The sequence below is a fragment of the Mauremys reevesii genome, linkage group 5, assembly GCF_016161935.1.
Source record: "Mauremys reevesii isolate NIE-2019 linkage group 5, ASM1616193v1, whole genome shotgun sequence".
NCBI lineage: Eukaryota > Metazoa > Chordata > Testudines > Geoemydidae > Mauremys > Mauremys reevesii.
The window spans coordinates 133,154,289-133,175,643 of NC_052627.1; the positions used below are offsets into that span (position 1 = coordinate 133,154,289).

The 21,355-nt window shown below is 51.2% G+C and overlaps 1 protein-coding gene and 1 long non-coding RNA gene across 3 annotated transcripts in view; one reads left to right on the top strand and one right to left on the bottom strand.

Moving 5' to 3' along the window:
- Positions 1 to 280: 280 nt before the first annotated feature.
- GFRA4 (GDNF family receptor alpha 4) overlaps positions 281 to 21,355 on the bottom strand; it is a 134,454-nt gene continuing 113,379 nt past the window's right edge. The window contains exons 5-9 of one of the 2 annotated variants that reach the window (XR_005599766.1): positions 14,618 to 14,727; positions 13,110 to 13,244; positions 10,660 to 10,817; positions 2,279 to 4,788; positions 281 to 1,595 (exon numbers count right to left, since the gene is read on the bottom strand). Coding sequence is in view for 1 of the 2 variants with exons in the window: in XM_039542393.1 (XP_039398327.1) it covers positions 4,645 to 4,788; positions 10,660 to 10,817; positions 13,110 to 13,244; positions 14,618 to 14,727 (547 nt within the window). In the remaining variant the exon portion in view is untranslated. Of the gene's footprint in view, positions 4,789 to 10,659; positions 10,818 to 13,109; positions 13,245 to 14,617; positions 14,728 to 21,355 lie in introns of both variants that reach the window. The other variant, XM_039542393.1, reaches the window with a different exon arrangement.
- LOC120407058 lies at positions 10,464 to 21,114 on the top strand. Its single transcript, XR_005599770.1, has 2 exons — positions 10,464 to 10,782; positions 20,946 to 21,114. It is a non-coding gene; the product is annotated as an uncharacterized LOC120407058 (long non-coding RNA).

The following is a 21,355-nucleotide window of genomic DNA, read 5'->3' on the forward strand; positions in this document are numbered from 1 at the left end:
TGGGGCCACTAGGTGCTCCCGTAATGCACATAATAAAACACCAGCCTTCTTGTCAACCTCAGCGGCGAGACCTGTTCCGGACAGCGGCTCCGGCTAGCGCGTGATGAACCTGCTCCTCCATCCCAAACACTGGCACCCCCAGCCCCAAACCAACCCAGCATTGTCAGCTCTCACACAAGGAGCCCGGCCAGCTCAGAGGAGGCGTGTCAGACTGGCCACGCTCATGGGCTCAGAGGTGAAATAAAGAGGCGCGAAGGATCAGGAAAATGCATGTGTGCTTTATTCATGTACACGTTTGAATACTGATGCTTATAGAAGTTTAGTTAAGTACAGATTATATCCCCAGCGTATACGCTAACATCAGCCATTCGAACACCCCCCCGCCCCAAACAAGCACACACACACACACAGAGTCTCTTAGCATCACCTGCCCTCACTCGTTTTATTGCAGCGATTATTCCGTCCCGCAGAAACGGATTCCTCGCCAGTAGCGTTGGTGGTTTGGTGCTTGAGTTACACAAGGGGTAAGGAATTCCCAAACCGCTCTGGCACTGGCCCATCAGAAAAAAAACAGCTCAGCGATGCCACAGAATTTTGATTCATTAAAAAGTACGTAGCTTTGTGCTTATGAAAGTCTGTGGGGTATGGATTGGGCTGGCTCAGCCCCTTTCCAGTGCAAGCAGATCTGCTAAGGGCCCTGGTTAGTGGAGTGGATTGAAACATTTAATCATTTTAAAATTTTGTCAACATTTTGGCCCATGGCACAAAGGGAAGCCCCCCCTCCCACCAAAAAAAGTGATTATATTTTCTCATTTGGGTATAAGAATTGATTAAAAAAGAAATTGCAAATGTTGAAATTTTTAATGAATTTTTTTTATCAAGGTCAAATGCTGATGGGAAAAAAAGGATGAAATGTTCATATAAAAATTTCATTCCATTTTGTGGAGGGAGAGGGAAGAGATATGGAGGGTGTGTGTGTGTGTGTGTGTGTGTGTGTGTGTGAGAGAGAGAGAGAGAGAGAGAACCTTGGCTTGAACGGTTGTATTAAACCTTCCCACAACATCTTCTCCATCTGGCCACTTCTTAGCATCCACAAGCTTTGAATTTTTAAATTGAGTGAAAAACTCCCAGTCCTATAGGTGTAGGATCTCGCCTGGGCTCCCAGCCAGAGCGCTGCTGACTCCAGCCAGCGCGGCCAACAAACTACACAACAGGTTGCGCGTTTCATCCAGGCATCAAATCGCCTCACGTCCATTGCAGTTCTGTGACCCCTTTTGTAGGCAAACCCAGCCCATACGTGCCACTGTTTGGACTCCGTAAAACATGGGGCTTTCACGCGGGGGAAGAAAATTAGGGTGACACGTTTGCTGCCATTGAGCTGCATTGGCCTTGCAGCGCTTGCAAGGGTGGCGTGGGGAAAACAATAACTAGTTGGCATACAAGAACTAGGGCCGTTTTGCCCGCAGCCCAACCACTGTGGCGGAGGTGTGAAACGTGCCAGCTTGCTTTCCAAGCCCTGGTTTTGAAGGAACAATTGAGCAGAGTCTTCTGGAGGCTGAGCCTGGGCACTGTCTGGCCAGCTGACCCCTCTGCTGCTAAAAAAAAAAGGTGGCATTTAGCAGGGGTACACAAGAGAGCTGATGCCAGTTCCCTCAGCCAATTTATACCAGCAGAGGGGCTCCCCCCTTAATTATAGCTAATTTCGCCCTGCCGAGCGTGTGATGACTAAAATTCTCCACACTGACGTTAGGGGACGGCTGGAATGACTGTTCCTATTGCTGGCTGCAGGGAAAAAACACCCACCCTCGTTCACTTACAACACACGTAGCTAAGGAAATGGGACCCCAGCGTTTCACAAGCCCCAGGGATGTGAACTGGACAGTGGGGTAAGGTCCCAGAAGGCGGCCATTTTAATGACCCTTCTAACCAGTAACGGGGCATGATCACATGGCTCAGCACAAGACGGTTGGCATGGCAGCCAGCAGCTCAGGATATTATGGCCAGAACGGCAGGAAATTGCCACAGCTATTTAAAGGTAAGGAGTGTAGCACATAAAGGACTTTTATGAGATAGCTTCCTGGTACACAGGTAAGCTCCTTGTCTAGCTGTCGCTGGGGTCAGTGTTCAAATCCTGCCGCTGCTGTGCCAGCTGTGCATAGTACAGCTGTTAGTCGTGTCATTTAACGCACTAGTAGCTGGCTCGCCCAAGCGTAGGGGGCTACCAGGCTCTATATAGTCTGGGCTAGTATATGCTAACCCCATCCTGCTAAAAATGTACCATGAGCTGTGGCCATTGGCTGCTGTTCGCCGTCGCTCTCATCCTCCCGGCTGGCTGCATGACACCAAGCTGAGGATATGTCTGTGTCCAGCTTTGTTGTTTCCCATTTAAACCTGGTGTCCCTGCCCATAAGCCCTGAGTTTATGAAGATCTCTGGGGCAGCTGAGACCTCTGTAAAACCAGGCCAGTGAGATGTTACTGGGCTAAGGTGCCCCACGGGAGCCCGGGGGGGGGGACGGACATAACAGGGCTTTGGTTAAACTAGGCGCTGAACTCCAGAGTAAGTATTAACTGGTTATATTTCACACTGGATTAAGGGCCTGGGAATGTTTCTCTTCCGTTGCAATTTTCCTTTAACAGTTAAGCAATCGAGCTAAGAAATCAACTTCTGAGGGGACTGGGAGAGGAGGGCAACGGGCTGCAGCCAAACCCCTATCCTGGGCCTTGTGCTTGCAGCGCTCCATTGGGTGGTGCTCGTGATCCCCACCTGCCACTGCTGGGCCCTGTCAAAATCCTTCCGCCAAATCCACCTGGCAGGAGACGGCTGCTGGTGGCGCTGGAGACGTGTGACCCAAGCCATGTTCTTCTGGAACCCAGCAGCCCAAAGCGCGTGAGGCCCTCAAGAAAGGCTCCTCCGTGAGGCAGCCAGGCTGAGTATTTAATGAGGGAGCAATTCACTAGCCTCTCTATGGGCCTGATCCAGCACAGAGACCCCTCAGCTCGGCCACTGATGTCAAGAGGAGTTAGGGGCTCACTCACCCCCCTCAGGATCAGACGCTCTATCGCCACAGGAAGGTAGGGGTGGCCATCCAAGCTCAGACCCATGGTCCATCTAGCCCAGCCCCCGATACACCAACAGACGACGGTGCAATAAATCCTGCAAGCAGCAAGTATAGAGAATGCTTCCTCCCAGATCCCAGTATTTAGAGATTGACTTAGCGTCTGAAGCATGAGGGCGTAAACCAACCCAACAAGGGCGACTCTAGTTAACTATTTAACAATGTGAATCAGAGCAAGCCCTGCCCTGCTACATTTAGTGCCTGGATTGTTTCATGCGGCGGCTGGGTTTTTTTAGTATCCCCCTGTGGTCATTCGTGTGGGTGAGTTGGTTGGTTGCTAGGTCTCCACTGAACCTTTTCCAGCCCATCTTTCATTTCTGTGACTAGCGAGATACCAAGTAAACCACTGAACATCATTTGTGTCACTAAGGGCGTCTAAGTGAACAGTAAAACACTCACACCTGGCCTGTATTAGCTGACTCGGGCTCAGGCTGTAGGGCTATAAAATTGTAGTGTAGACATTAGGGCTCATGGAGTCCCAGAGCCCAGACACATCTAAACAGCAACTGATCCTGTGACCCAGGCCAGCTGCGGGTGTTCTGATGCAGTGTAGACACAACCTTTAAGACCAAACAACGCGCCTGTCAGGTGAGCATGAGTCAAGTGACATGAACATCAATTCTTGCCTGGAGGTTTACACATACCAAGCGATTATAAAAAGACTAGCGTTGTGTGGGACAATATATCCTGCTCTCACCTCACACTTGGATGTGACAAAAACAACCCCAAAGACTTGACAGGGCCAGTTAAGAATGTTCCGGGCTCAGAAGGGGATGCCACCATGAATTGCCAAAAAAGCCGGCAAAAAAAAAAAAGGAAGGTGACGTACGTGTTTCTTCCTGAAGACCAGTAACACGTGAACACGGTTTTCTACAGGAGAGGGGAAAGGGTCAGGGTTCGGCTGGGAGTTACAGGCCAGTTACACAGGATGCTGTCAGACATGTCGAAAAACCAGCTATGTCAAGGACCGCATGGCCCTGGGTCTGCTCTACCCCGCAGAGACGCCTGGTATCTTCCTTGGTAGGCAAAGGCAACACCTTGCTGGCAAAGTGGAAGATGGCCTTAGTCTGAGCCAGGGATGGGGTTCTGTTGGTCCTGCCGCAGCTCGGGTCACGCTGTAGAAAGTTGCATGGCCTATCGCGAGACCCACCATGTCCCCGTAGGCCAATGTTTCACGAACCCTTCCTGACAGCTCATCCATCAGGAGTCTTTTCTCGCTCGGCTGTCTCAGGGCCTCTGAATCTCTGGTTTCTTGTGCTGGGCTCTATGAAGGGACCTGTCTGTGGCTCTGCACTGCCATGGACACGCTACAGGGCGCTGGAGACGAGAAGCGAGCCGAGGAGCAGGAAGGGTAACCAGGAGCTAGCTGGTGAGACGCCTTCGATTTTACAAAATAAAATATGTTGGCTGGGGGGGAGCAGGGCATTTCCACATACAGCCCCGCCCTCCCCCAATGAGTGCTTTTTTTTTTAAAAAAAAAGAAAGAGGTGCGTATAGAGTCACGGCCTGCTGCATGCTCGCTCCGTTTCACATCGCAAGCAGGAGTGGCGCAGCGAGAGCCATGGAAACCCATATCAGCAGCCACTCCGCAGCGCGGGAGGCTGACGCCAAGCTGGAGGTTTCGGATGCCAGTTGGGTGGAGCCCCTTAGGAGCGGCTCCTCTCCAGATCCCTGCAAAGAGAATGGAGACAATGCTGAGGGTAAATCCCATATTCAGCCTCCCACTCCTGGAAAAGACAGGAGCCGAGGGCGTCGCATGACATTTAACTGGGTTGCGGGCGATGGATGTGAGGGCAAGGGCGGATGGAGGCTGGTTATGAAGCATTGGCCTGAATTCTGGTCTCAAGCCTGCTCTGTTGAAGTCGCTAGTTACACTGTGGTGAGGACAGAAGTGGCTCACATCAGCGTCTAATGAGGCCTTTCAGAATCAGAGCTCAGGACGACCATTAACAGGGCAAGCGGTGGAGCAGAATGGCCTGACCCTGACTTCACTTTGGGCTGAGGGCAGATAACACAGGACCAAAGGACCGGAGGCTCCTGGGTCATCAAGTCCAGTCGCCTGCTCTCACAGGCAACCCTCTCACGCCAGCCCATTCCTAAACTTACCATGCCCCAGCTTCAAACTAGATGGGTCGTTTGTGCCCCTCCCCCCATGCCCGCTCCTACTGGAGGCTGGCCCAGAGCCTCACTCATCCGATGGTTAGAAACCGGCTTCTAACTGCCAGCCTCTGTGTCTTCCTGGCCAGCTGATGTATTTGTTCTAGAGCCAACACTGCCCTTTAGCTGAAGTTGTTCTTTCCCCTCCTCGGTGTTTACCCCTCGTACGTATTTATAGAGAGCAACCAGATCCCCTCTCAGCCTTTGCTTCGCTAGGCTATAAACAAGCTCAGCTCTTTTAGGCTCCTCTCATACGACAGGCTCTCCAGTCCCCGATCACCCTAGTAGTGCCTCTCGCTACCTGGCCCATTTGGATTCATCTTTCTTGAACATGGCGACCAGAACTGCACCCAGTCGTCCAGAGAAAGTCTTACCAGTGCCTCAGACAATGGAATTAATTCTTCCCCGTCTCTGCTGGAAATACCTTGCCTAATAGCATAACACCCCCGCTCAGTTATTGTCATCAGGCGCATCCATAGTACAGAGTGAACTAAGATCCAGTTCCTTCCCTGGTGTTGGGCGGGAGAGTGACCGCATGGTGAAACAGCAGGGTTTGCTGGAACGTTTCCTCTCCCCACTGGTGCTGTATGCAGGTGTGTGCGGTACCCTTGTAACCCACACACCTGCTGGGTGTGGTGCTCTGTCCCATCTAGTGGCACTGAGACCACTTAGAGAGAGAAAATAATGAGTCTGGTCTACAGCCTTGGCTGAAAGCCATACGGCTTTTAGCTCATGCGGTGGAGGCTTATGCACTAAGCTCCAAAGGTCCTAGGTTGGATCCCACCTGCCAACAACCAGGGTCTGTTGGTAAAACACCCGGACTTGTGGGGCACATCCCATGGTTCACAGCCCCTTAGGCTCTCTCAGTACAGCTCACACCACGCCTCTGAGCAGAGCCGCCTCTCCACGTATTAAGGGAGGGGAACGGGGGTGGGGGGGGTTGGAGGCCTTTTTTGCTACTTCTGTGTAATCAGCTTAGTCTTTCCTGGCCCCCAAAATGCTGTTCCTGGGAGAATGAACACAGCAGGGCAAGCCCAGCGTTGAGCAGAGACGCGGAAGCCCAACAAAGCAGGCCAGCTGAGGCCGTTATGGACGCCGGCTCTGCAAAATAGTCACGACACTCACAGAGGACAAACACTTTTCGTGCTTTGTTTTAGGCCTGGTCTATTCTTAAAGGTTATATTGGCAGAGCTCCCAGTCAGCGGTGTGTGAAAACGAAACAATGGCCTGCGTGATATAGCGATGCCAGCAACACCCCCAGCGTGGCTGCAGCTATGCCCGTGGAAGAGAAGAATGCCTTTCGCTGGAACTAATGTCACTGGGGGAGGGGGGTGTCCCCCAAAAGGGCCTTCTGTCAGTGTGTGCTGTGGCTGCAATCGGGGTCTGGCTTACGCGCCGTAGTATGGATGCAGCCTTAGAAGTGGGAGGAGATGGGATAGGAGGAGTTTAAACTACGTAGCCTGAGCGTTGCTTTGGGACGAAGAATGACTTGGCGTTCGTGGCACCAGACTGGAACCCAGGAGAGCTAGGTGGCGTTCCGGGGGGGTGTTATTGATTTCAATCGGTGTTGGGCAGGGGTGAAAGTAAAGGCAAAGACTTACCGGTACGAGGCAGGCTCCGCCCCCATAAGGGGTGGGGCCTCAGGAGGAAGGGGCGGGGCTGGGGGGGTCAGCATCCCCCAGCCAGCCCTTCCACATTGCCTGGCCTGTGCTGCCCAGGGCTGCAGCGGCCATTTAAAGGGCCCAGAGCTCCAGATCACTGGCCCCAGGGCAGATGCTCCTTTTGCACACACACCCCCGTTGGCGGGCGGGGGAGGGCAAAAGGGGCAGTGACATTAAAGCGCTGCCACAGAAGCACTTTGAAGTCAGCTGGCTACGGGCCGGTACCAGTGGACACTTTTTACTGGAACACCGTGCCAGCCCGCCCGTACGGCCCACTTTCACCCCTGCTGTTAGGTGCCCAGATACCGCTGAGGATTTGTGCCTCAGTTCCCCGTCAGTATGAAGGGGATAACAGCACTGCCCTGCCTCACAGGGGTGATGGGAAATAAACTCATTCTTGACTGTGAGGTGCTCAGACACTGCACTGGTGGGAGCCATGGAAGTACCTAGTAACACACAAGAACAGCCAGGTTGGGCCAAACCGATGGCCCGTCTGGCTCAGTGTCCTGCCGCTGACAGCGGCCAGGGCCAGGCGCTTCAGAGGGAATGAACAGAACAGGGAAATTTCAAGTGAGCCGTCCCCTGTCGTCCAGTCCCAGCTTCTGGCAATTGGAGGTTTAGGGACATCTGGAGCTTGCGGGGGGTGGATCTGTACTTTGAGCCCTGCACTTTAGAGCTAGCTGGGTGTTTAATGAGTAGTGACGACACGAACCACGTGCCAGGGCTGAGCAGCCCTTTAATGTCTGGATGCTGATCGGGACTAGCTGCCCTCCTTCAGCCTGCACCACTGGACTGGAAATCTCCTACGACCAGGCTCTTCCAGTATACAGCCGGAAGGACCAGCAGTGCCAGTGGGCAACTTTTAACCTCGAATGCCTCTGCACCTCCACTCCAGAGGGAACCAGGAAGTGCAGAGATACCTGAAATGGGGGGAAGTTACTGGCATGTTTTCAAGCCTCCCAGAAGATCGTGGTTGCAGCTGGGCTTGAGCCGTGGGTGAAGGTTTGAGGCTGTTTATTCCATCCACCCTGTTGTGTTTGTCCCCAGTGATCCCGTGCAATGTAAGGGCAACGTGTGTAACCCCATGCAGGCGGGAGCTTGCTCCTCCACAGGAACGCGAGCCAGGGCTGCAGAGCTTGCTTCTCGCACATCGAGTTGAGGCTGTAATCTTGGGCGATTATGTCTTCACTGCAGAGTTAATAACCCTGAGGGTCGGGTGCCGGGTCCGAGCACCCAGGTTAGCCTCACCCAGGGAGGAGCAGCCACATTGGGTTACTGTGTCCTCACTGGTGCTGCCTGCCTGTCGGTGTCTGGGGCCATACGTATCCCATGGCTCTGTGTGCTGAGACGCTCTAGGATTGTTTCTGCGTCAATGGCAGGAGACCGAGTCTGTCCTGCGGGGGGATTTGTGGGATGGCACTGGAGGACTAGCAGCAGGGGAGTGATTTTGCCCACGTCCTCACTGCAGAGTGGGTGGGATCCAGCCTGTGTTAAAGTGGAGCCCAGGCTGCAACCTGCACCCCCAGCCATGTAAACTAGTCTAGGCTTCAGACACCTCCAAACCCAGGTAAAAGGGTGCAGGGAGAGGGCTGGAGCCCAAGCAGGGACCCCGAGGGAGGCGCAGGACGACCCCTTTACCACATGACCTACCTCACCTGCTGAATTTCTGAATCTGCACAACGCTTAGCACTGACTGTGGAGGCCTCCCTCCCAGAATGGCAAACCCCTTCCCATGTTAACCGGTTAACTCACCTCTGACCCGTCCCAAAGGCTAAGCTGGCTCCGTCCCTAACAGAGGGGACGTACATCCAGCGTTAACCTGTCGAGGGTTAGGGGTTATTTCCCTCTCTTCTCTGGTTGGCTAGCTTGCTCTGGGGGCTCAAGGCTATTTACCCTGTCGGGACCCACCGGGCACCATGTCAGCGAGGGGCAAGCTGGCCTGGTCTCTCTGCGATGGATGGCTCAGGGGTGCCGTCCGGAAGAGCTGTGGGGCCTTTACTACGCTCTGCGTCTACTCCCATGTCTGGACAGGTGCCAACCTATTGGCGGCTAAAATAAAACCAGCTCCCCCCGCCATCTCAAAGGGTGGGTCACCGGGCCCCAGCGCTACGGCTTCTTCCGCTTTAGGGGTCTTCCCTTCATTTCACACCACGATCCAATGTACAAAGCCCCCTCATAACTTGGGTATAAACTTCAAACGGCACAAAATCCCCCTCCCACCACCTTCTTGCGAGATTCACAACGCCAGGGTAGAGGGGTTTGGGCTAAAGCCCAGAAGAGAGCCTGGGTTAACTCTGCAGGGAAGAGACACTCCCCAAGCGGAGAACAGCATCTTCCTGGAAAGCGGGGAGAGGTCCCACACGCAACTCGGAGGCCAAATGCAAAGGGAGCTGGGTAACAAGCTAAGCCAGGTCTGTGTCTCTCTGCAGGAGGAGGCAAGTAGAAGCCAAAATCGTGGCCATTTATCTGTGGTGCAGATAAATGTATCTACACGTCAGGGGCAAACTGCAAGGTCCTGACAAGCCGTCAGTGCTGCTGCAGCTGCATTTCAATCTTCTCCACCTCGTCCACTGGCAGGAAGTGGCAGGTGATTGCTGAGCGACAGAGGCGTTCGGAGGCAGATTGTGACGTGCTGCCTTATTGCATGGCAGGGGAAGGGGAAGTGGGAAACAGGGCTTCCCAAACTCTGCATTGCGGTTCCACCAAGCCAGCGACGGCCAGCTGGTCCAGTATTCATCACTGGAGCCCAGGGCCTGGGGCGCTTTGGCTACCTGGCATGCAGGGAATCAGGGGCACTGTTGTTATGTAATGATGAACTAACTTAATAGTTATATGACTGTAGTACACAGTAAACCAGGGTTATCATTTATTTAAATAATCATCATTGACTATGACTAGTATCAGAGGGGTAGCCGTGTTAGTCTGGATCTGTAAAAGCAGCAAAGAGTCCTGTGGCACCTTATAGACTAAAAGATGATGTATTGGAGCATGAGCTTTCATGGGTGAATACACATGCATCTGACGAAGTGGGTGTTCACCCATGAAAGCTCATGCTCCAATACAGCTGTTAGTCTGTAAGGTGCCACAGGACTCTTTGCTGCATTGACTATGACTGTCGGACATACAGGCTCTACTCAGCATAATAATAAAATGCAACTAATAATTTAACAATATTTTTCTTGTGTCTAGAACTTTTCAATTGAGGATCTCAAAGTGCTTAATGAACATTAATTAATTGTCAACATCCCTGGCATAGAGCAATGTTAATCCCATTTTACAAGTGGGGAAACTGAGGCACGGGGTGGTTCAGTGACTTGCGTGAGGTCACACAGCAAGCCCACAGCCGGGCCAGGAATAGAACCCAGGAGTCCTGATTCCCAAGCCTCTGCTGCTGGCAATACCATTAACATCACTTATTCCTATTATGACATAGATGCACTGGGCACTTAGCAGGTGACAAGCTCACCAGAAGAGAAGAGTGAGGACAGCGTGGCCTGATGGTTAGAACTAGGTTTATTAAAATGGGGCTTGGGAAGGGCCTGAAGGAGAAGGGTGCGGTGTGGCAGGGGGGTCTGGGAGTCTCAGGTGATGGAGGCACCGGACAAGTGGCAGGGGCTGAGCACAGAGGGTGCAGAGGGCAGCAGAAGGAGGGAGCTGAGGAGGAGGGTGAATTTTCTGCGAGCACCAGTGCAAAGGCTCCATGAGCTCCTCGGTCTACCCCTACCTTGGTGGGCTGGAGCTGCTCAAAGATGTTCCCTCTGAGGGTGGCGGCGGCTCTGTTGGCGTTTCGCTCCTGCTTGTACAGCTGCGTCGTCGGGGGCACGGACGGGGCCAGTGCCGCGTTCAGGTACGTCCCGTTGCCAAAGGCCAGGATGGCGTTTTCTTGGCGAGAGGGGGAAGAGTGATCAGAGCAAAGCTCTTGAGGAAAGTGTTAACGTTCCCTCCCGACCTCTCCCGCGACTCCCAGGACAGGCTGGGCACGAACCAGCCATCGCCTCCCACTGCCTCTCCTGCCAGCCCTGCCTTCCTGCACAGCGCCGCCCTGTCTGCCCATGTGCCCTGCCTCCACTCGCGGGCAGGCGGGGAGCAGCTGGGGGGCGGAGAAAGCAGGCCAGCGGGGGCGGAGCTTGTCAGCAGGGTGCGGGGTACAAAGCCACTGAAGGCAGAAGTTGCTGCCTGACCTCGCTGCCCCAGTGGCCAGAAACTCTGCCCCCTCCATGTGGTGTGCGCCTAGGGGCTCCCGCTGAGCAGGGATAGGGATTGCCCCACACGCACGCAGCACAGCGCTCGGTCCCCCTTGAGGGGGGCTGGGCCAAGCACATAGGTTGAGGAGCCCGCTGTGGTGTTGGCTCTTTTCACTCAGGCAGTAGCGGCTCACACGTTTAAATCCAGAGGCCCTGGGTTCGGTCCCTGCTGCCAGCACCCCACCTGGGGCCAGCCGTTACATCTGCCAGAGGCGCCGAGCACAGGACAGGGAGCCAGGACCCCCTGAGTTTTAATCCTCCAGCTCCCCCAGGGGAGCCACTTACCCGCACTGAGCCTCAGCTCCCCCGCCCCGTAAAAACGGGGATGACTGTCCTGGGGGGGGTGGCGAGAGGCGGAACTCACTCAGGTTTGTAAAGCCCTTTAGAAAGGCTAGGCATCGTCTCCCTGATTCCGCGGGAGTGCGTAAGTTTGGCAGCCATTTCTACTACCCCGCACAGCCACGTCCTGCGGGCAGTCTGACCATCAGAGCCAGCTGTGGATGGAGAGCACCCAGAAGGCGGGGTTCCCCTTGGCTTTTCCCCAGGTGGAGTCATCTACCGAAGTAAGCAACATGCTGGCACCCTGGAATTCCCCACCCGCTGACCCCGGTGCGTTAGACCCATCGATTTCAGCCAGGAGTTAGGCTCCTAAACGCCTTTGAGGATCTGGGCCTACGTGACTCCACGAGGGGCTGAGCGGAGGGAATCGGGCCCTGGGTGCTCACCCAAGAGCAATACTGGATGGGGCATAAAATCAACATGGAACCTTCTCTCTCGCCCGGGCAGAGCGACGGAGGCCGAGCAGCAAGGCAATCGCTCACAGCAGAAGATATGCAGTAACATCAGGGCATAATGCATTTACGGCAGCGGTTATCCCAGTGGTCAATGGGAGGTGCTGGCCCTCACGGAGTCTCGAAGGCTCAGGCTTTGTACGGGAGCAGCTCACATGGGCCACTCAGCCTGGCAGCCAGCTGCAGACTCTCTCCTTCGAGACGAGGCCCAGGATTCCCTCTTAAACATGCAGCACGCCACCCCCTGCCGTCAGCCCTCTGCACACTGCTCAATGGCACTAAGCAACCCCAGCAGCCGCCTCCTCGCGGGTCTGAAGAGAAGCCATCACGCGGGTGATGTGTTTGTTATCTGAGCGCAGGATGGCTGCGGTTTCACTGCAGGGTCAGGCCAATGGGAAGGCCTGGCTGAGAGAGGAGAAACACGCAGCCCTCTCCGGCCAGAGTAACGGCAGCGCAGGAAAATGCTGGCAAAGGTAGTTTCTCTTGGCACAAGTGTTCCCCCTTGTCGGGTTTTCTCAAGCGTGACAGTCCCAGGGCCTTGCCGGGAGCGCATGTCGTCTCAGGACACTGATGGATTCTGACATCCTCAGCACTTGTCATCTTTTCCAGGGCTATAAAGATGTTTCTAGCCAGTCTACAGAACTCAGGCTGCCTTGTCTCAGCCTTCACCTTCTCCTAGCTCTTTCAAGGGCTAGGACATCCATTTTACAGAGCAGTCCAGCCCTCGCTGTCTGGTTCCCCTCCCGCCCTTGGATGGCTTTGTCTGTTTAGGGCAATGGCTGTCTCTCACTAGCACAGGTGGGGCCCTGATCTCAGCTGCAACTAAATTCTGCCTTGTCTAGCGTGGACCGGCCGGAGGTGAGAGGGCACTGGGACCCCCTCCGACCCATGAGGCAGCAGGAATTTGTCTGGGCAGCACAAGGGCGAAGGCTAGCCGTGTCATGTGCAGCATTGCTAGCCTGTAGGGGACATGTCTGGGTGAGGGCAGACACAGGGAATGCTCTGACCACTCCATCTACCACCTGGCAGGTGCAGAGCTGGTGGCAGGACCTCCTTTCACATGGCCTTTCCGTCCCCATTGCAAGAGGCACCCAGGAGCCCCCTAGCCCTGCAGTGGACTTGCCCCGTCTGCTACTTACGGAGACAGAGGTTGTCGGTGAAGAGGTGCAGAAAGCTCTCGCACTCCTCCTGACGGTTGCCGCTGGCGTTGCAGGTGCACCAAGGCGCTATGCTGGCAGTTGAATTGTCGATGTAGTTAGGTGTGATGGGACTACCTGCCAAGAAGGATGGAGCAGGGTCGCTGTTACTGGAGGAACCGGCTGAGAACCAAAACCACATGGGCTCCCCAGAGCGAACCTTCCCCCGGCTCAGCCACGTTCCGGTGGGTTCCACGCTGCTGCCCTTAGATTTGCCAGGACCTCTTTCCTTTGCGGTTGACCTGCTAAGAAGTGACGCCATGGGGAACCCTGCTTCTTTCCTGGCCAAGTTTCGATTCTGCTCTGTTCACATACCCAGCAGTTAGAGAGACCAGGGTGATGCACTCAGCTAGTGACCCCACTCTGCTCCCTTTGCTACAACGCTGTACGTCTTCCTGGAGTCCTTAGTCTGCTTGTTGTGTAGCCCGGGGGTATGCAGCACCCCTAGAGATCCACACAGACTCCATGTAAGGGAGGATTAAGACTGAATGGCTCCATAGGCTCTAAAAGTTCAGGATATGCCCAAAGCAGCCTCTCTTTCCCATCTCCCTAGCCCACTTCCCAGGCTCCAGCAGCAGGCAGCTGGCTTTTCCAGACTGACCCATGCTGTGCTCAGAGCTCCTGTCTCAGGCTTGAGCCAAAGCCCTCTGAAGCCAATGAAGTGTGGAGGAAGGTGGTTTACAGCGGTGGCTGTGACGTGATTGGCAGACAGGGTCTCCCTGGTGACCTGGGGCTGCCAATCCATGGACGCTCAGGATCTGGGGACATGGAGGAGTGGGGACTGGTGTTCCAGAAATACACCTCTACCCCGATATAATACGAATTTGGATATAACGCGGTAAAGCAGTGCTCCGGGGGGGCGGGAGGGGGCAGGGCTGCACTCCGGTCGATCAAAGCAAGTTTGATATAAAGCGGTTTCACCTAGAGCACGGTAAGATTTTCTGGCTCCCGAGGACGGCGTTATATCGGGGAAGAGGTGTTACATTGAGGCCTCGCTTGTCCTTGTTCTTTAGGAGCATTCAACACTAAATCTTCCAATATCACATACTGTACGCTATATGGAGCATGGGCAGGTACCTCTCTGGTGGTGAAGAATAAGGAGTGACACCTTTTCACCCATTAGGACCAAACCTGCAATCTGCTTCCTGGGTCCCTTTGAATCATATTTGCTTTTTCTGCTGACCCACCCAAGTGACTTGTTACCCGTTAGCCTTGCAGAGCCAGCCCAGTGATGGGAGAGCAAGCTGGAGTCTCATCCAGCTCATGGCTTATCGTCATCCTCACGAGGATTGTCAGAGGAGCTCTGATTGCAGAATCTCTGTTGTCAGTGAGGATGCAAGAGGCGGAAGGGACATGGAATGTGCTTATTAGATCTGAGGGGCTAGCAACGGTCCAGAACAGGAGGTGAGAGAGAAGAGGAGAATCAACAACTGAAGGGCACAGCCTCATACCTATGATTCCTGTGTATGCCAGCAGACAGGCAGCGTAGTTCTCCCTCCTGCAGCCAGTCGCAGACTGTGGGGAAGGCTGGCAGTTAAACTGAAACTCCGCATATCGGGACCTGCATGGGACAGAGAGCGCAAAGAGAGAGGTCAACACTACTTAACTTGCTGCATTTACTGCACTTGCATATAACTAGGCCCACTGATACGCTCGCTGACTTATGTCCTAAACTACCTACAGTGAATAACTAAGAACATAAGAACGGCCATACTGGTCAGGAATGGTCCATCGAGCCCAGTATTCTGTCTTCTAACAGTGGCCAATGCCACGTACTTCAGAGGGAATGAATAGAAGAAGGCAATTATCGAGTGATCCAGCTCCAGTCACCGAGTCCCAGCTTCTGGCAGTCAGAGGCTAGGGACACCCAGAGCATGGGGTTGCATCCCTGACCATCTGGGCTAATAGCCATTGATGGACCCATCCTCCAGGAACTTCTCTAATTCTCTTTTTAACTCAGTTATAGTTTTTGCCTTCACAACATCCTCTAGCAACAAGTTCCAAGATGGACTGTGCATCGCGTGAAGAAATACTTTCTTTTGTTTGTTTTAAACCTACTGCCTATTAATTTCATTGGGTGACCCAAGGTTCTTGTGTTATGTGGAGGGGTAAATAACACTTTCTTATTAACTTTCTCTACACCATTCATGACTGCATTGAACTCTATCATATCCCCCCTGAATCATCTCTTTTCTAAGATGAACAGTCCCAGTTTTTTAAATCTCTCCTCATATGGTAGCTGTTCCATGCCCCTAATCATTTGTGTTGTCTTTCTCTCGTCTTCATCCAATTCTAATAGTGCAGTGGTTTGAGCATTGAGGGATAGCTCAGTGATTTGAGCATTGGCCTGCTTAAACCCAGGGTTGTGAGTTCAATCCTTGAGGGGGACACTGAGGGATCTAGGGCAAAAATCAGTACTTGGTCCTGCTAGAACAGCACTGGTCCCAGGACAGATACTTCCCCCCTCCCCCAGCTGTTTACATTTCTCCACTTTGAAAACTGACCATTTATTCCTACCCGTTGTTTATTATCTTTTAATCAGTTACTGACGCATGAAAGGACCTTTCCTCTTATCCCTCTTAATTTTCTTAAGAGCCTTTGGTGAGGAACTTTGTCAAAGGCTTTCTGAAGGCCCAAGTACAGTATATCAACTGGATCACCCTGGTCCACATGACTGTTGACCTCCTCAAAGAATTCTAATAGATTGGTGAGGCATGATTGCCTTTTACAAGAGCCGCTTGACTCTTCTCCCAACATATTGTGTTCATCTTTGTATGTCATAATTCTGTACTTTACTATCATTTCAACCAATTTTCCAGGTACTGAAGTTAGACTCACTGGCCTGTAATTGCCAGGATCGCCTCTGGAGCCTTTTAAAAAATATCCTCCAGTCATCTGGTACAGAGGCTGATTTAAGCGATAGATTAGTAGTTCTGCAATTTCATCTCTGAGTTCCTTCAGAACTCTTGGGTGAATGGCATCTGGTCCTGGTTGTTGGGGGTGAAGGCATATTTAGGCCTGACAGAAACCTGCTGTGGATTTTAAGAGTCTGTTCTGATAATGTTTAAAGCATAAGCATAACTGCCTATGTGTAAGAAATTGCAGAATAATCATGTTTGTGAGAAGAAGAGAAGATAAAGTAACTAAAAAGCTAGATGGATGGGATGGAATTGAAGGAAATTTGGTGGCCTGAGAAGGGACATAGTCATGGAAAAGGAGATAAAAGAGATATAGGAACAGTATAAGGAGTTGGAGCTTTGGGAACTTCAGCATTTGTTCATATGGATATCACAGTATTGTGGGAGGAAAATCAGAAAATGAGATTTTGGTTACAGAATCTGTTAAACTTAAATAAACAACAGAATGAAGCTATAGGGGAGGATTTAAAAGATATTCAGGACACTAGGATAACAGGACAGGTGTTTAGGGAAGTGGAAGCAGCAATCAATGAAATGGGAAAAATCCTGAACCAACCTCATATATCAAAGGTGATTTACCTGCTCATGGGATGGCACCAAAGGAAATTCAAGGTGGGGCAGTGCCTAGGTTCATAACAGAGAAGATGCTAGAACAATGGACAAAAACAGAAGGAGTAGCTTGATGCGGGGTTAGGTGCTGTTCAATGGTCTGTTATGCTGAGAAAAGATGCAAGCTTGATGAAACATGGATCCTTCCTATGGTGGTAGCAGTACCAGTGGCCACAGGACTAAGTGAGGCATTAAGAGTGAATAGTGCCCAGTCCATAGTTCATTGGAACCTACCATGGCAAGTTACATCTTAAAAGAACATGTCACTCATCTTCAGATAGTGGCAAGGATTGGGAGGGAGAAGGAGGGTGGTCTGGAAAGCCCCAGACACTTCATGTTGTTCCAAGAGATGTGGTACCTGGTTATGTCATTGTGACGTATTGCAGAGTACGCTGCTGACGTGTGGGTCCACATGCTGGCAAAAAAACCAAAATTGCACAGTTGGGATGAGGCAATGGGGACATGGTCAAGCCAAGGTGGCAAAAGCTGGAGAAGGCAAATATTGTGTATCCTGGTGGGTCGGGCACTTCCAATATGGGACACAAACATATGATTGTGACTGGCCAATGTTCTGCTTAGATCCAGGTTAAAGACATCCAGAATGTCTGTTGACCTTAAGACAGGAAAGTCAAAATATTCAAAGTGACATAGGAAAGTCAAATTAGTAGATCCATTTAGAAGGATAGGAGCTTGGTTAGGCAGCTAGGAAGGAGAAGAGATGTATACGAAATGCAGGCTTTGATGAAGCCTTAGAAAGGATTCTATGGTTTCCCAGTGGGAAGTATTGGGAGTGAAGCATATTTAGGCCTGCTGTGAATTTTAAGAGTCTGTGCTGATAACGTTTAATGGCATAAGCATAAGCAGAACTGCCTATGTGTAAGAAACTGCAGCATAATCATGTTTGTGAGAACAAGAAAAGAGAAAGTAACTAAAAAGCTAGAAATGACCGGTTTGAACTAACACGAAACCTGTACTGGTGGGGGAGGAGAGTTAACGTGGAAAGGAGAGACTAATACATAACAAAAGATTACCAAAAGTTATAAATAAGTTTGTGTAACAAAGGGAAATTGAAACTAAATTATCCAGTGCTGGAGGCAACTGTGATGAGATCGTTCCAATGAGTTTCCCATTGGTGAGAAACTGATCACTATTTGCTGAGTGTTTTGGCTTAATAAAGATTTGTTAGACCCTTCTGCTGAGTAAGTGAATCTCAGTCCAACACTGGTGGCTTATTACTGTTTAATTTTCCAATTTGTTCCAAAATCTCGTCTACTGACACCTCAGCCTGGTCCTCAGATTTGTTACCTAAAAAGAATGGTTCTGGCGTGGGAATCTCCCTCACATCCTCTACAGTGAAGGCTGATTAAAAGAATTCATTTAGCTTCTCCGCAACAGCCTTCTCTTCCTTGAGTGCTCCTTTAGCACCTCAATCGTCCCCTGTTTGGCAGGCTTCCTGCTTCAGAGAGACTTACTTTTTATTTTTATTTTTGCTGTTTGTTTTTGTGCCTTTTTCTAGCTGCTCTTCAAATTCTTTTTTGGCCTGCCTAATTATACGTTTACACTTGACTGGCCAGGGTTTATGGTCCTTTCTAGTTATCTCAGTAGGATTTCACTTCCAATTCTTAAAGGACGTCTTTTGGTATCGAACTGGGGGCTGGGGGGGGGGCTTTTACTGGTTTGTTTGATTTGGGCTATGCATTTAGATTGAGCCTCTATTACGGTGCTTTTAAAAAGTTTGCAGGCATTTTACTCTTGTGACTGTTCTTTTTAATTTCCATTTAATTAGCTTACTCATTTTTCTTTACTTCCCCCTTTTGAGGTTAAATGCTACTGTGGTGGGTTTCTTTGGCATTTTCCTCCATACAAGGATGCTACGTTTAACTACGTGATGGTTGCTATTACTGAGCGGTTCATGTGCGCCACTTAGGACTAAATCAAGAATTGCCTCTCTCCTTCCGGGTTCCAGGACTAAGTGCTCCATGAAGCCGTCATTAATGGTGTCTAGACATTGTCTCTCTCCATCCTGTCCTGAGGTGACATGTTCCCAGTCAATATGGGGATAGTTGAAATCCCCCATTATTATTGGGTTTTCTGTTTTTGTAGCATCTCTAATCACCCTGAGAATTTTGCAATCACTATCAGCACGCTGGTCAGGTGGGCAGAAGTTTACTCCTACTGCTATACGCCTATTATTCAAGCATGGAATTTCTAGCCACAGAGATTCTATGGTACTCTTGGAATTATTTAAGTCTTTACTATATTTGACTCTACGCTTCCTTTCACATTTAGTTGCTGCTCCCCCGCCGGGCTCAAGAAGGCAGGGCTGGCAGGCAGGTTTCCTCTGCCTCATAAAGCTACATCAGCTTCCATCAGCTTGAGCTGCTGAAAATGGCCAAATAGACCCATTTTTATGACAATCCAGACTCTTGTGTCAGGTGACCCTCCCCTTGCCAGCTTCCCCAGGTGAGCCGGGACCCTTGCCAAGGTGACCTCTCCCCTGACAAACTAGTTCTCCTGGATAGGAGCTCTCTTATTTTCTGCAGTGATTACATTTCAGTGGTTGATCGTTTTAAGTCAATAACACTCTTCTGTTGCTCTTTGGCCACCAGCTGGTGGAATTTCAGCCAGCTTGGGGGCAAACGGACAATAGAAAAGACAAAGGGCTGCACCTTCACAATGGAGTTTGCAGCCTCATAAAGCTACAGAGCGTTCATAGTCTCCCACAGACATCATAGATTGTCCAGACAGATTCCCAGATTGTCACAGAAGGCCTATTGGATCATCCAGTCTAACTTTCCCCGTCCAGTCTGGCTGGTGCCAGATTGTCCTCTGAAGTCTAGTGCAGGGCTCTCAAACTTCTTCATTGTGCAAACGGTGTCTCATTAGAGAGATTGACTCATGGAGCAATTTCCCCTCCCTGTCCTCCCCCGACCACCTATCCTCCCAGTTTCAGTCACATACTGGGGGGAAGGATAGCTCAGTGGTTTGAGCATTGGCCTGTTAAACCAGCATTGTGAGCTCAATCCTTGAGGGGGCCATTTAGGGATCTGGGGCAAAAATCTGTCTGGGGATTGGTCCTGCTTTGAGCAGGGGGTTGGACTAGATGAACTAGTCCCTTCTAACCCTTATATTACATGATTACCATCTGCAATGGTAGCAATACTATCAAAGAGACTTATATGGCTTCCCATGCCCATGGTATCTGAGTCCTTGGCAATCTTTAATGTGTTTATTCTCACACCCATCCTGTGAGGCATGGAAGTGCTATTAGCCCCATTATACAGGTGGGGAATTGAGGCCCAGGGACACTAAAGCCCAGATCCTCAAAGGTATTTAGGCATCTAACTCCCATTGGCTTGCCCAAGGTCACACAAGAAGTCTGTGGCACAGCTGTGAAATGAATGCAGATCCCTTGGCTGAATACCACAAAGCTGCCCTGCCTTGAAAATGCTCCATGGGCCACAGTCCGAGCCTGTCTTCTAATATTTTATCAAGTGCAATCTAAACAGCGCAGTGTCACAGCCCAGAACTGGCCTCTACAAGAGGAAAAATGTGACTTAAATCGTACCCTCTCATTTACGCTGTCTGCTCTTTGGGACGAAGTCTGTCTTTGTTCTCCGTACGTACAGCACCTAGCACATTGGGCTCCAAGCCCTGCCTGGGGCTGCCAGACAAGACCGCAGCACAAATAACAATCGAATACTAGACTGCATGGATGGGTGGTGGAAGGAGATCCAGGCAATCCAACGGCTAAGGGGGTTTGAAGGCAGGAAAGAAAACTATATATAGACAGAGAGTTCTGCACCAGCAGTTCACAAGAAGGGGTGAATATCAACAGAGGGAAAATTACTTTTTGTAGTGCTAATGAGGCCCATCCCTTCCTGTCAACTGTTGGGAATGGCTCACATCCACCCTAATTGAACTGGCCTCGTTAGCACTGACCCCCCCACTCGGTAAGACAACTCCCATCTTTTCATGTGCTGTGTATTTATATCTGCTACTGTATTTTCCACTCCATGCATCTGATGAAGTGGGTTCTAGCCCACGAAAGCTTATGCCCAAATAAATGTGTTAGTCTCTAAGCTAGCATGTGGGTGCACAAGGGTTGCCGAGTACCCAGATCACTTTGAATTCAAGGGGTTACAGCTGGGTATAAAACGGGGTTAACCCGGTATTATTTTACTCTAAATGTTTCTTTAAAGACCTGTGCTTTTGTTCATGGCTTTCGTTTTGGTTTCTGTGTCTTCTGCAGACTTTGACCAGATCTCGCATTTCCTTGCTGCTTTGGACATCGGCTCCAGAGGATACATTTATTATTCGTTTGGAGACCAAGGAACTGGCTAATTAACAGCTGTGCTACTTTAAGGATGTATAATCGTTCCCATCCTCCAGGAAATCAACACGTTCCCCTCTGCACCTCCCTTTCCCCACCAGCGTCGCTTATTTGTGTTTCCCCAGGGGGCAATACTGCTAAATTTCAGATTCACTGGCTAGCTGTGTGAAATCCTGTAGTACCTGGACTAATGGCTGCTGGCTCCCGTGGCTTTCCATCTTTCAGATAAAACTTAAGCCAGGGGGTCTAGCCACTCACAGTCATTAAAATTCCTATGGTGCTTCTGGCAAAAATAAGGGGGCTCGCCCCAGCCAAATTCCAATGTGGGG